The 13,923-nt window shown below is 56.3% G+C and overlaps 2 protein-coding genes across 3 annotated transcripts; one reads left to right on the top strand and one right to left on the bottom strand.

Moving 5' to 3' along the window:
* Positions 1,872–6,961, bottom strand: LOC102184360 (F-box only protein 44). Of its 2 annotated transcripts, XM_018060349.1 has the most exons (7): positions 6,855–6,961; positions 5,679–5,950; positions 4,451–4,577; positions 4,212–4,307; positions 3,968–4,103; positions 2,943–3,031; positions 1,872–2,052 (listed from the first exon to the last, which is right to left on the bottom strand). In XM_018060349.1, coding segments are annotated over exons 2-7 (714 nt in total). In that variant the 5' UTR covers positions 5,944–5,950; positions 6,855–6,961; the 3' UTR covers positions 1,872–2,051. The 2 variants fall into 2 exon arrangements, with proteins under 2 accessions (XP_017915838.1, XP_017915837.1); XM_018060348.1 differs by having other exon boundaries at positions 1,872–3,031.
* On the top strand, positions 7,022–13,371 carry FBXO2 (F-box protein 2). Its single transcript, XM_018060347.1, has 6 exons — positions 7,022–7,514; positions 10,975–11,346; positions 11,796–11,925; positions 11,998–12,093; positions 12,548–12,686; positions 12,922–13,371. The coding sequence occupies exons 1-6, from the start codon at positions 7,493–7,495 to the stop codon at positions 13,054–13,056; spliced, it is 894 nt and encodes a 297-aa protein (XP_017915836.1). The 5' UTR covers positions 7,022–7,492; the 3' UTR covers positions 13,057–13,371.

The raw sequence follows: 13,923 nt of genomic DNA on the forward strand, positions 1-13,923 counted from the left end.
CTGTTTCCACTGTTTCTCCATCTATTTCCCATGGAGTGATGGGACCGGATGCCATGATCTTTGTTTTCTGAATGTTGAGATTTAGGCCAACTTTTTCACTCTCCACTTTTACTTTCATCAAGAGGCTCTTTAGTTCCTCTTCACTTTCTGCCATAAGGGTGGTATCATCTGCATATTTGAGGTTATTGATATTTCTCCCGGCAATCTTGATTCCAGCTTGTGTTTCTTCCAGTCCAGTGTTTCTCATGATGTACTCTGCATAGAAGTTAAATAAGCCGGGTGACAATATACAGCCTTGACATACTCCTTTTCCTATTTGGAACCAGTCTGTTGTTCCATGTCCAGTTCTAATTGTTGCTTCGGCTTCCCAGGTGGGAAGAATCCCCCTGCCAAGCAGGAGACCCGGGTTAGATCCATGGGTTGGGAAGATCCCCTGAAGGAGGGCATGGCAACCCACTCCAGTATTCTTGCCTGGGAAATCCCATGGACAGAGGAGCCCAGGGGCTGCAGTCCATAGGGTCTCAAGAGTCGGACATGACTGAGCAACTGAAGAACAACGCTTCAGGTAATCACAAAGGGTCATAAAGGCCGCGCACTGCCCAGGGGTGCCTGACCCAGGCTAGGCTGTTAACTCAGGGCTGTGTCTCCTCCAAGACAGAGTGTCCTTTGCTAACTTACCATACAGTTAACTGGGTGGTGGTTCTGAGACAGGCTGGGTGGGACCAGGGACTCTTTGCTGCAGGGCTTGCACCTGCTCAGAAGTCCCCTTGAGCAACAAAATACAAAGAAACTATAAGAGACTGAAAATAAGTGCCTGCATGCTAAGTTGGGGAAAATTATGGACTAGATACAAAAGACCAAAAACCCAGTTGTCACTTCTGAAGAGCTGGGAGCCAAAGCAAATACTGCAGATGCCCCCTTGCACACATCACCAAAGGGGTGGGCAAACTACCTAGGCCACCCCTCCAGCGCAAGCCCTGGAACACACCCCTAACAACCCTACCGTCACCCTATGTAAGGAACCAGCTCACCAAGCTGAGTCCCCCCACCCCGACCCCTGCTCCCACCCCTGCACTCCTGGAGCTAGCCAGGGAGCAAGGAAACCTGTTATTTGGATTTCTTTCCTTCCTACTCTAGTGGAGGTCCCAATAAAGGCTTACTTGAACTTCCTATCTGGCATCTTATCAATTTCTGTTGCTAAGGAGGGCAAAAACCCTGGTCAGTAACAGTCCCTGCCCTGGTTGAGGCCCTAATTTAGCTAACTGTTGAGTGAAGATAATGCAACTTAACAGTACTTATTGAACACCTGCTGTGTGCAAGTTCTTGAAAGTGAAAGTCACTCAGTCGTGTCTGACTCTTTGCGACCCCATGGACTATACAGTCCATGGAATTCTCCAGGCCAGAATACTGGAGTGGGTAGCCTTTTGCATCTCCAAGGGAATCTTCCCAACCCAGGGTTCGAACCTAGGTCTTTTGCATTGCAGGTGGATTCTTGACCAGCTGAGCCACTATAAATTCTTAGGCTTCATCCAGTGTCAGTAAAGCTCTGGACAGTGAAAAAAACAGCAGTAAGTAGTGCCTGTGGTGGCACTGCTGACCCAGCAAGAGGTGTAGGCAAGAGCTGCCCAAGAAACCTGCATGCCTCACTCCCCAGCTGGTGGCCAGGCCTCCAGAGGAAGCTGCTGGGCTGTGGGGGTCAGCAGCTCTTCCAGTGGTCTGTCCCAGGACCCTCATTCTTCGAAGTCTGGCTCCTGAAATGTCATCCCCTCTATGTACCTTGGACAGGGCCATACAAGTTGTACCTTCTGCAGGCCAGAGGCAGGACCTCCCATGAAGTTTGCCATTTTCCCCCAGAAAACACAGGGCACGTGTTGGGCTGGGAATACCTTTTATTTGGCCACATGCAGCAGGGGTAGGACCAGAGCACAGCTCTCTTTCCAGCAGGAGGGAGAGGTGGGAATGTGGGCAGACAGGGTGGGAAGGTCCTGGGAATGGTAGTTCTGAGGGTAGGGTGGGGGCCTGGAATGCTCTCCAAGTTCCAGAGAGTGTGGTCTAGGCATGGAGATAGACAGGTGGTTCTTGAAAACCCCTATCCTATTCATTCAGGGTTCACATATCCCAGTTCTCAGGGACCAGTCCTGGCACTACCCCCACTCCCACCTGCCCTGGCTTACCCTGCACAGAGTTCCAGGGGGGTCTTTTGGAGAGCCCTGCCCCCACTTAATACCTATGTGGCTTCTGGGGCTTCCCTGACAGTGAAGACCGTCTAGACCTGGCCAGGACCCCACCCACTGGGCCTATCTCAGACCAGGCCTGAGCCTCTGGGCCAAAGCCACCTCCCTGAGTAGGGGCATAGAGTCAGAGAGTTTGAGGGTGGTAGAGAAGGGGTCAGAGGATGGGCCAGCAGAACCCTCTTTCCACTCCTAGACCTGTCTGAGCTACACGGTTACCTCCCAGCATCTGTACTACATAGGGCAGTCACTGGCTTGCCGGAAGTCCTGACTGTCCCTGCTCTGAGGGCCCTGAAAGAAGACAGTGAGAAAGTGGCCCAGGGAGAGAAGGTAGACACACAGATCTGGGTTACCAGCAGAGCTTGGAGACCCTCCCTCAGAGGTGATAGGGGGAGGAGCCTGGGGGAATGACCTGTGCCTCCCTAACCTCAGGGGCCCCATCATTCAGACTGAGACCCCTGGCAGAGAACTAGCTACCCATAACATATGAAGGCTGCACAAACAAAGAGGCTCCACAAAGTGGCAATTGGGGAGCTGGGGGCAAAGATTAACTAGGAGGTCTGGGGGAGCCTGGCCTCTACCTCCCTTTCCCAAGCCCAGCCCTTCTCTGACAGCAGTTTTTCAGTTGGGATTAGGTGGCTGGGGGCTTGGGGGTGTCATGGCAGTGGGGGCCCGATGGTGATGCTACTGTTGGTGACCCTCGGGCCATACCAGCCAGCCCAGTAGTGAGTGTCCACACCGCCATGCTGAAACCAGATATAGCGGACGCCGGGCGGATAGTTGGAGAAAGTGTGGGAGACCTGGTGGGGTGGGGCAGAGGAGGAAAGGAGAGTGGTCAGGGGAGTTGACCCCGAGGGTGGCACTGCCTGAGGGGGTGATGGGGCCAGGATGGGCTGAGGCCTTAGTGCTTGACCCGGAGTCAGGAGAATAGAATTTGAGTCCTTACTCTGATTTTGGGCAGACTACCTCCCTTGTCTATGCCTCAATTTCCTCATCTGTAAAATGGAGCAAAATCTTGCCGGATCCACTCCATGGGATTATCTAAGTGCAGCTCAAAGGAACTGAAGGAAACTTCACAAGCTGCCAAAAGACGTCCAGTCATCACTGAGCACATGTGGCTATTTAAGTTAAAATTAATTAACGTTAGATAAAATTAAAAATTCAGTTCCTCAGCTACACTACAAACTGGCTCTTACTAAGTTTTCAGTTGTTGCGTGTGGCTCTGGGCTATCAAACTGGACAGGGCAGACAGACCGTTTCTGTCACTGCAGAAAGTTCTTCTGGAGATCACTGGTCTAGATCAGGAGTTAGGAAACTGGTCTAGGGGCCCACTACCTGGTTTTATAAATAAAGTTTTATTGGAACACAGCCATGCCCTTTTGCTAAAGCTGCTTTCATGACAATGGCAGAGCTGATGAGCTGAGTAGTTGAGACAGAGACAGTACAGCCTGCAAAGCTTAAACTACTTGTATCTGGCCTTTTAAGAAAAAGATCACTGATCCCTGACCTAGACAATAGTTACAACTGGTAGTAATTAGTAGTAGTCAACCTTTTTGAACATATCTTTCCAAGCATCATTTCATTGAAGTCTTTTAGAGGTCAGAGCAGCCAAAGCCTAGGTCAGAAGCAGTGGAACTGGAATCTGAACCCAGGTCTGTGTGACTGCGGTCTCAGCCTTGGACAGTATGCCCCCATCCCCTTCACAACTCACACACCTCCCTTCATGACTCACACACCTCCCTCCACTTGGCATCGCTCTTCTGCTGGATCATTGCTGGGTCTGGCTGGAAGGTCCCCAGAGGTGCGTGTGCTGACGATAGGAGCTGAACACACAGCTGGTACTTGGACCCGCAGTCTGGCCTGGCTGCGAACCTGCAGGCAGTGGGAGGGCCCATTAATAGGGCCTTGGAGATGGGGGGCAGGGTAGGGGTGGGGCACCTGAGTGGCAGGCCCCCCCACGCCCTTACCCCAGGCACTTACCAGTCTTTGACCTGGATATCTGGCCTTGTGGTGTCCATCAGCTCCTCCCAGTACCCTTCGGCCTTGAGATCCACCACCTGGGACTTGAGGCAGGTGCTGGGGGTAGGTGGAGGGGTGGGAGGGGCTGGGGCTCGCCACCAGGGCCCTCTAGGGCTAGGCCTGCCCTTCCCAGAGCAGGAGAGGCCTCAAGGTGCAGTGACTTGGGCTTCCCCACCTCCCGGAGACCCCATGGATCTTACTAATAAGAAGTCACGAAGTATTTCTTGACCTGGTCATTGCGAAATTCCTTCCTCTGGTCTTTGGAGAGATCTTCCACCTTCCACTCATCACCTCCATTCACATCCAGGCTCCAGAATTCAAACCCCTCTGGTGGGAAAGCAGAGTTCACATCAAAGGGAGGCCCCCCTAGTGGTCAGCGCCTAAGCACCCCTTGCTCCCAGCATCTCTCCCTGGATTTCAGCAGCTTCCCTCAAGCCCCCAGCTGGGGAACCCTGCACATCCGGTGTGCCAGGCACCACCATGACTGACTTCTACTGAGAATCCCGACAGTGGGAATGACCAGAAGACTTCTGTTAGGGAATGCTCTGATGCCAGGCAGATCTGGATCTAGTCCCAGCTCTACCAATACTGGACTCTGTGACCTTATGCAAGCTGCTTTCTCTCTCTGAGCCTTGGTTTCATCCTCTGTAAACGGGTCAGGAACAGAGACTGGAAAACTTTTTCCACAAAGTGTCAAGTTTTGTGGGCTACATATTGACTATCACATAAAACCTTAGAAATTCTTCTTAGCTCCTGGGCCAGATTTGGCCTATGGACTATGGTATGTCAACTGCTGGTCCAGAACATAGCTGTTGGGGAGTCAGGTGAGGAGGCATCTGAAAGCTCTGGACAGCTTTGGGTGGTTTTATTATTTCACTCCAGAATTTGACCACATAATGGAGAATGAGGTTCTCATCCCATCCCAGTGTCTAATTAATCAGTTACAACACAGCAACAGAAAGGGGGGCCTCTGGATAACCACAGAAGTCATGTTGCACCTGCTGCTGGAATGTGTTGGAAAGATTAGATCTCTCCCTCTTTCATGAGCAAAGTCACCTTTGTCCTCTGGGACACTCCTAATAGGCTTAATCCTGGAGTCTGGGAACCAGGCCAAGAAAATATGGTTCTGACTTCCGGGTCTTGTGTCCTGGGCACAATTAGTCCCAACTGGCCAACATTCCTTCTCAGAAAGGTCACTGGGGAAATAACCTTAAGAGTGGAATAGGAAATGCCACTGTTGGCCTCAGTTTTCCCATCTGAAAGATGGGTGCCTAATAGCACTTACCTCTTAGGATTACTGTGAGAGGATGAAAGGCATTAAGCCCCCTAAAATGCCTGGCTGGCTCATTGTTAGAGCTTAATGAATGTTAGCTGACATCACAACAGTATGTGTGTTTGGGGGCATGTCAGATCCAGTCAGCATCCCACCTTCGGCACATGGGTTATGCAGGAGGTTCCTGTGGAGGCTGCGGAGGAAGTAGAAGACCTTCCAGTCGGCCACAGGGTGGTCCCAGTCCTCGGTGATGAAGCCCTCGCGCAGGCACTTGCGCTTCCAGAGGGTCACGAGATCGATGAGGTCACGCCAGAGGCTGCAGACCAGGCGGCAGCGCAGCAGCAGCTGGCGGGCAGGCACGTGTGTAAACAACTCGAGCAGGATGTTCTCAGGCAGCTCGTTGATGTTCCCCACCGCCATAGCTCTCCTGTGGGCATTGGCAAGCTACACTGCAGACCTGGCCCCCTCCCAAGGACCAGGTACTCACAGCACCCTGGTGGAGGTTCTCCTCCCAGCTCTGCCACTGATTGTCTCAGGAAAGTCACCGGGCTTCTCTGAGCCTCAGTTTCCTGCTCTGTAAAGTGGGGCTAGGAACAGTACTTACCTCCTGGAAAGGGTTCAAGGACCTCTCTCAGGAGAAGCTCAGTAAAAGGTGAGCTCTGGTTTTTTTTTTACTGGCACCTCACAATAGCCCCTAAGGGAGGCGAAGGAGGCAGAAGAGGTGGGATCTGCCCGAGGCCACACGGACAGAAGCAGCGAAAGGAGCCTGAGCCCTTTCTGAGTCTAGAGCCAGCCTTTTTCAAAAGGCCAGTCTTTCGCCTGGAAATACAAACGCAAAGCCCCGCAGGCTGTCTGGCACCTTCTCATTCTCTCTCCCATCCTCAAAACAGAGGAGGGGAAAGCATAATTGTCATTGTCTTCGACCGACGTCCAAAGGGCTCAAGCCACGTTTCCGAGACCACGGAGGAAATGACCTGCCTGGGTGAGACTGGAGAAGCGGTAGGCGAGGGCGAGCCGCCTTTCCTATACCTCCATCCCCATCCCCGTGGCTGGGCTCCAGGCCCAGGTGCCCTCGCGCGTCTTCGACTTCCCATCCCTCCTTGTGGCTTTCAAAGTCTAGGCTTGGACCCCTGCCCATCGATGGCGACCCCAGTTGGGTCTCTTGCCCGCGCCGCCGCCCGAGGCCGCTCCGCGCAACCCAGCCGCCTGGGCCTTGTTCGCGCTGGGCCTCTCTCGGCACACTGCGGCGGGGCCCGGAAGCACCGAGGCCCCCGACCCCCGCAACCCTCATCCGCGCCCCGGCGCTCCCCACGCCAACTCCCACCGGTCACCTGCGCTCGGCCGCCGCTATGCGATCCCGTTTGGCAGCCGGGGCTGAGCCTGCCTGGACCTGCAGTCGCGGTGGGTGGGGCCTCGCCTACGCCGCCGACCAAGCCCCGCCCCGGCCCGCCCCCGCGGCCCGCTCCGGTCCCCGCCTCTTGGGGAGCACTAGGCTTGGGACGCCCCCCTCACTGATGTAGGAAAATTACCTGGGGTGGCGGGGGTGGGGCGGGCGGTGCCGGGAGGAGCTTCTGCCCTCTTCCTCCAACTGGCCCGCGCACCCCGCACCCTCCGCCCCTCACCGCCTCCTCCAAGCAGTCACCCCAGGAGGGTGCAGGGAGACGCCCGGAATTGGGCTCCCCCTCCTCCTACATTAAAAAACAAAAACAAAACCCGACCTTTCCGGGCCTCCTGGGTCTGCCAAGGAACCGGGAGCCTCCGGCCTCTGGCCGATCGCTCCGGACTGCAGGGCGTCCCGGCGCGGGGCCAAACGCTGGGCGGGGGCGGAGGCGGGGGCCTTTAAAAGGCTCAGTCGGCCGGGACCCGACCCAGACGCGGGCAGCGCCTGGACTCGCCGCCGCCGCCTCGGGACTCGGACAGCCCCGCAGCGCTCCGGGTCCTCCTCCTCTCGCGAACGCCCTCCGCAACGATGGACGGAGACGGTGACCCAGGTAGCCTCCGCCACCGGATCCACTCGCTCAGTCTAGGAGGGGTGACCGGGGCAGGCGGGCGAATGCTATGGAGAGGGCGCATCAGAGAGCGAGGGGGCCCCCCAGACCCAGAGCGGCAAACTTTCACCCAAGCAGAGCCCTTGAGACAGTCTCTAAGGAGCACAGCCTTCTGTCTGGTATCTTGATGTGCGGGAGGCCTTGAGAGATGACAGGCAAAGGGAGGACTCCTGGGTCCCATTTAACCCGCAGATAGCATAGGAGCACGTTCCTTCCTCCTCTTGGCTTCCTGAGGGTCTGATGACCGGGATCTGGGACCCATCTGCGATGGAAGAGGCCGCAAGCCTTTTTATTCCATCAGCTTCTTGCATTTGCCAACTCTGGGCCGTGAGTTGTCTGAATCCCCACGAATTTCTTGGGGTTACTGCCCTCTCCCCACCTTATCCAAGCCTTCCTCCTGGGATCCCTTGTCTGGAGGGGCTATCCTCATTTGGTTGGCTGGATGCCCAGTGGGCACCAGGCCAGTGGTGAGAGAGTTCAGGCGTCAGCTCTAGCTGATGCTTAGAGCCCTTTGAGACTGCCCAGTCATCTTGTCTGGCACCAAAGACCCCCTCCTCATCTCTAGGAATTCCTGCTGGGCCTGGAGGGGTTGCTTGCTGAGTCAGGGTGGGAACAAGACCTGCCCACTCCCAGATTCCCTCACCCCTTTGTCATTAGGCCCATCTGAGAGGCCATTGCTTGGGGGAGACAATGGGTAACAGTGATGCTCACTAAGGTGGCCGAGATGCCCTGCCCCCACCTCTAGCCCTGAAAATCCTACCTCCTTCAGCTCTTGCTCCCAATCCATGGCCCCCTTGCCACACCTTTCATAGGACCCAGAATGGGTTCCTGCTTTTTCCCAGGGCCCAGCTATTCCCCGGACTCAAGGGCCCAATCCAAGTGAGTGAATAAGCCTCGGAGGCAGTTTCCAGGACCCAGATAACTTTCCGAAGGCAACAATGTGGGGAGTTGTATTTGCTCCAGAGAGGGTGGGGGGCCTGTAATCAGATCTGGGGCCTTGAGTGCCAGGCCTGGGGCCAGGAGAGGGGACTGGGTGAGGTGCACCTTTCTGGGGAGCATCAGGTGTCCACCAGGGCCAGGGCAGGGCAGGGCAGGGGGAGGGGTAGAGAGGTGAGGACACTGGGCCCAGCTCCCTGGAGAGCTGTGGGCAGCAGGGCAGGCAGGTGACATGGCTTCAGGGCAGGCATTTTCCTCTACGCCATCTCCACCATTCTACGGTGTGACTTGGGAGAGGCCAGTAAGCCTCTCTGGGCCTCAGTTGCCTCCTGGCCAGAGGGGTGGGTAAAGCACCATATCATAAAGATGTGGCAAAAAATAATAATAAAAAAAGCTAATAATGAAGGGAACTGTGCTAACTAATAAGATCCACTGAATAAGATATCCTGAGGACTCCCTGTGTACTCCGGGGTCTGAAGAGGTAAACCCTGATTCGGCTCTCAGGGGTCTGACTGGGGTTTAGGGGTGGGGAATGCTGCATGTGAGGAGGTGAAGGACTGGCTGGCCAGGTCCTGGCAACCCCCAGCCTTGGGTCTGGGCCCTACCTGTTCCTCCCCTGGTGTCTGGCCTGTTTCCGCCACTGCCTTGGCTTTCTAGGGCCCAGCCCTTAGGGAACCCTCCCCACCCCTTCTTAGGTCTGAGAGCAATGGCTTCCCCCATCACTCAGAGTGGCTCCATCTCCTCCTCACTGTCTCCAGGGAAACTGGGCACACAGTATCTGCTTATTCAAGGCTCGGATGGCCCAGCTGAGGCCAGCCAGGATCCAAAAGACAGTTCAGCCCACAGCTCCTGACATGGGTCCCTCTCATAATTTAGAATGCCCTTGCCCACTCCTCAGCGGAGGTGATCATCAGTACCATTGGAATGCCTTGGTGCAGGGATTATTCCTATTTTATAGACAGGGAAGCTGAGGGCCAGGGATAGGAAAAGGAGTGAAGAAACCCTCCTTCCCAAGTACGTATTACACCTCCCTGTTTGACACACACATTGTCTTTTAAGGAGCCTCCCTCCCCCATCTGCAAGCCCCTGTTTCTTCTTCCCTTCAGGCCTCAGGTCCCTGTGTCCCCTGCCTGAATACCAGCATTGTGACCTTTGGCAAGTCATTCCACACCTCTGAGCCTGAGCATTTTCACCTGTGAAATCAAAATTATAACTCCCAACTCCACGAATTATTTTCTCAAGGCTGTGGCGGTTAAAGGCAGCTCTGGAGCCTGACGGTGTGCTCAGTTGCCTCAGTCATGTCTGATTCTTTTTGACCCCATGTGACCAGGCTCCTCCGTCCATGGGATTCTTCAGGCAAGAACACTGGAGTGGGTTGCCATGCCATGCCATGGTTGTCATGCCTGACCCACAGATCGAACTCACATCTCTTGTATCTCCTGCATTGGCAGGTGGGTTCTTTTCCGAGAATCATCTCGGAAGCTCCATTGCCCGAGTTCAAATCCAGGTTCCAGTCACTCATTTGCTGTGTGATTCTGGGTGGTTTCACCTTTCAGTGCCTCAGTTTCCTTATCAATGGAATGGGATGGTAATACCGACAACCTTGAAGAGATGCTGTGATGATTTAAAGAGTAAATACAATTAAAATGCTTAGGATGAAATAGGGCCCAACTCTTGGTAGTGTTAGTTGCTCAGTCACGTCCAACTCTGCAACCCCACGGACTGTAGCCCTCAAGGCTTCTCAGTCCATGGGATTCTCCAAGCAAGAATACTGGAATAGGTAGCCATTCCTTTCTCCAGGGGATCTTCCCAACCCAGGAATCGAATCCAGGTCTCCTGCATTGCAGGCAGATTCTTTACGGTCTAAACGATCAGGAAAACCCAGCGCAATTGACAATAGCTGCTGACAGTGGGCAGGGCAGTGTGTCAGATGCCAGGCACTGGGGGTGAAGCAGTGAGTTGCCCAGATCCTGTTCTTCCCCTCATTCCCTCAGTCTAGTCCAAAGAAAGGTGTTTATAAACCATCACATTCTTGGATAAAAGCTAGAAAGGACGGAACTCCCAGTGGTGAGGTGAGAAGACTTTGTAATAGGGGAGGTCCAGGAGGGCTCCTTTGAGGAGGTGACTGGAGCAGAGATCTCAGAGGGCTGGCTGTTCAGAGGGATAAGGGACTTCCATGTGTCAGAAATATCATCAGTTATTGCTCTCGGCTCAGGTATGTATGTGGTGTACTGGCTGTGCAAGGGAAACAGTCCTCTGAGGCCACTCTTCAGACCTGGGCCTGGTCGGTGGCCCCGGTCCCCTGGGCTTCCTCCACAAGGCCCTACTCTCGGGTCACGGAATCCGGCCCCAGTTGCGGACTGTCGGAGCGTGGGTGGAGGCGATGCCCTTCACATAGAGGTTGTGGGGCGCGGCGGGGGACAGTCGTGGGGAATCTCAGCCGCACCCCCGCCCCGCCCACCCTCAGAGAGCGTGGGCCAGCCGGAGGAGGCCAGCCCGGAGGAGCAGCAGGAGGAGGCGTGCGCGGAGGAGACGAGCGGCGGGGAGGAGCGGCCCGAGGACGAGCGGGAGGAGGAGGCGGCATACCTGGACGAGCTGCCCGAGCCGCTGCTGCTGCGTGTGCTGGCCGAGCTGCCGGCCGCCCAGCTGGTGCAGGCCTGCCGCCTGGTGTGCCTGCGCTGGAAGGAGCTGGTGGACGGCGCCCCCCTGTGGCTGCTCAAGTGCCAGCAGGAGGGACTGGTGCCCCAGGAGGGCCTCGAGGACGAGCGCGACCACTGGCAACAGTTCTACTTCCTGAGCAAGAGGCGGCGCAACCTGCTGCGCAACCCGTGTGGGGAAGGTGAGGGGTCGCGCCCTGTCACCCTGGCCTTGGGAGCTCAGCTTCCCCTTCTATACAGTGGGCCGTAACAAGGCCAGCCTGCTTTGAGCGGTAGATGAGATAAAGTGCTTGGTGCTGTGCCCAGCAAAGAGTATCCCCAATACAGACTGTAGTATTATCTTTCTGTCTTGCTCCCTGGGTTAGGTTTGTGGGGGGGGGGGGGGTCCGCTCTCCCTGGGGGTCCTTTCATCCCTGGGAATCTGGGGCAAGACAGATCCCGCGGAAGACCCTCCCGAGAGCGTGAGGAAATCCGGGAGAAAACCAGGAAGTGTTCACCGTTTACCTCCACCACCCTCTGCCCAACGTTCAAGGACCACGTTCGCCCTCCCTCCACGATGGGGGCAAGAGCCAGTCCCCCCACACCGTCGCAGGGACGGGGTGGCCAGCGTGGGGCTGTTGTGTTCCTACAGAGGACCTGGAGGGCTGGTGCGACGTGGAGCACGGTGGAGATGGCTGGAGGGTAGAGGAGCTGCCCGGAGACTGTGGGGTGGAATTCATCCATGATGAGAGCGTCAAGAAGTACTTCGCCTCCTCCTTCGAGTAAGGGGAAGGGGGACGGATGGGAAGGGGAGGGGAGGAGCCTCCACTCCATCCTAACCCCCAGTCTCCCAGGTGGTGTCGCAAAGCGCAGATCATTGATCTGCAGGCTGAGGGCTACTGGGAGGAGCTACTGGACACCACTCAGCCGGCCATCGTGGTGAAGGACTGGTGAGCGGCCGGCGGGCTAGGGGAGTGGGGGCGAGGGCCAACTGGAACCGGCTACCCCGCTTCAGGGACCCCTGCCTCCCAACTCTAGAGGCTGCGACAACATGGGCCACGGGTTTTCAGGAGAAGGTGGAAATCTGCCTCCCCTCTTGAGTTTTAAATGTTGACAAGCTTTTTTGGTTTTGTTTTTCAATATCCATCTGCGATCCAAACAAGAAGTTTCTCGGCAGGTTTGGTTTTGGTCCCAAGGTTCGGTCTGGCCCATCTGGGATTTAGTTCTTGGGTTCGGACCTTGAGCGAGTCATTTTCTCTCTCTGGCCTCGGTTTCCTTATCTGTAAAATGGGGTCATTGGTAGTACCGGCCGGCAGGGTTAATTTCCGTTAAGAGCTGGGCCCAGAGTATCGGCTCAGCAGGGCTGAAGCCTGCCGGGGGCGCTCGCTCTCTCCCTCTGGGTAGGTACTCGGGCCGCAGAGACGCCGGCTGCCTGTACGAGCTCACGGTGAAGCTGCTGTCGGAGCACGAGGACGTGCTGGCCGAGTTCAACAGCGGGCAGGTGGCAGTGCCGGCGGACAGCGACGACGGTGGCTGGATTGAGGTGAGCTAGGAGGCCGGAGGGCGGCCGGCGGGGCCTGGACGCGAGGGGCGGGGCTTGTAGAAACCCCGCCCACGGGGCTTGTGGGCGGGGCTAGCCTGGGCTGTAGGAGAGACCCGAAGGAGGGATGCTGCGCTGAAGTCCAGGGGACTAGAGGAGAGTCTGGGCGCCGGGGTGGGGGTGGCTGGGGAGGCCCCAGGGCTCTGAGTCTGACCCTCCCCTAACTCCCCACCTCCAGATCTCCCACACCTTCACCGACTATGGCCCTGGCGTCCGCTTCGTCCGCTTCGAGCACGGGGGACAGGACTGCGTCTACTGGAAGGGCTGGTTCGGGGCCCGGGTGACCAACAGCAGCGTGTGGGTGGAGCCCTGAGTGGCCTCTCCCAGCCTCTTCCAGCCTCTCCCAGCTGCCTTGGAGGGGCAGAGGCCCGGGATTAGATAGGCCTTAGTAGCATCCTCACCCTCCCCACCCCCAGGCACTCCTCTCGGTCCCATACTCTAAGCCCAGCCCCCACGCAGGAAGAGAGAGGTTTTGCTGGTATATATTTGCGTCCAGAAAATAAGATGGGTGAGAGTGTGGGCCTGCATTGGGCTGACCACTAAATCCCTTAGCACTTGTCCTCTAGCACAGTGCCTGCCACTGTGGGCGTTCAATAAATATTATTTGTCAGAGGAAGGAATGAATGAACAAACGGATGAATGAACCGCCCTCCCTTCGCTCAGTCTCTATCTCTTGAGGGCCTCTGTCCCCGTCTGGAAAAACACTTGGTGGGGTTCCAGCTGCTCTGGTTTCCAGGGGCCCTTGGGCGGGTGTAGAGCCAGCCGGGCCTGGATCCACGGGACAAAGGCTGGGATTGTGAGGCCGAGGATGGGGAGCTGAGCCTGGCACCTGACTGACACCCAAACTGCCCAGAAGCCAGAACAGGGCGTGTGTGGGGGCTCCCTTCCTGGCCTCTCTTGATCCCCTGCCCTGTTCCTTTCTGAAGGCAGGATGGTGAGTGAGGCAGCACCTAGTCTACGGTACCAGTTCTCTTGGGCCCATGATTAGTGCTAGTGGTTCAAGGTGGGAGATTCGGGTGGGGAGGTGACCAGGTGGGAGGCACAAGAAGGGTCAGCTTGGTGTCCCTCTTCAGTTCATACCCACTTCATGCTGTCTTCCTTGGCCTAGTATTGGACTGGACAGGAGTCATTAGCATCTGGTCTCATGGGTCATTTTCCAAGCCCTGCCCAGAGGCTAGCC

This window comes from Capra hircus, chromosome 16 (genome assembly GCF_001704415.2).
Source record: "Capra hircus breed San Clemente chromosome 16, ASM170441v1, whole genome shotgun sequence".
Classification (NCBI taxonomy): Eukaryota; Metazoa; Chordata; class Mammalia; order Artiodactyla; family Bovidae; genus Capra; species Capra hircus.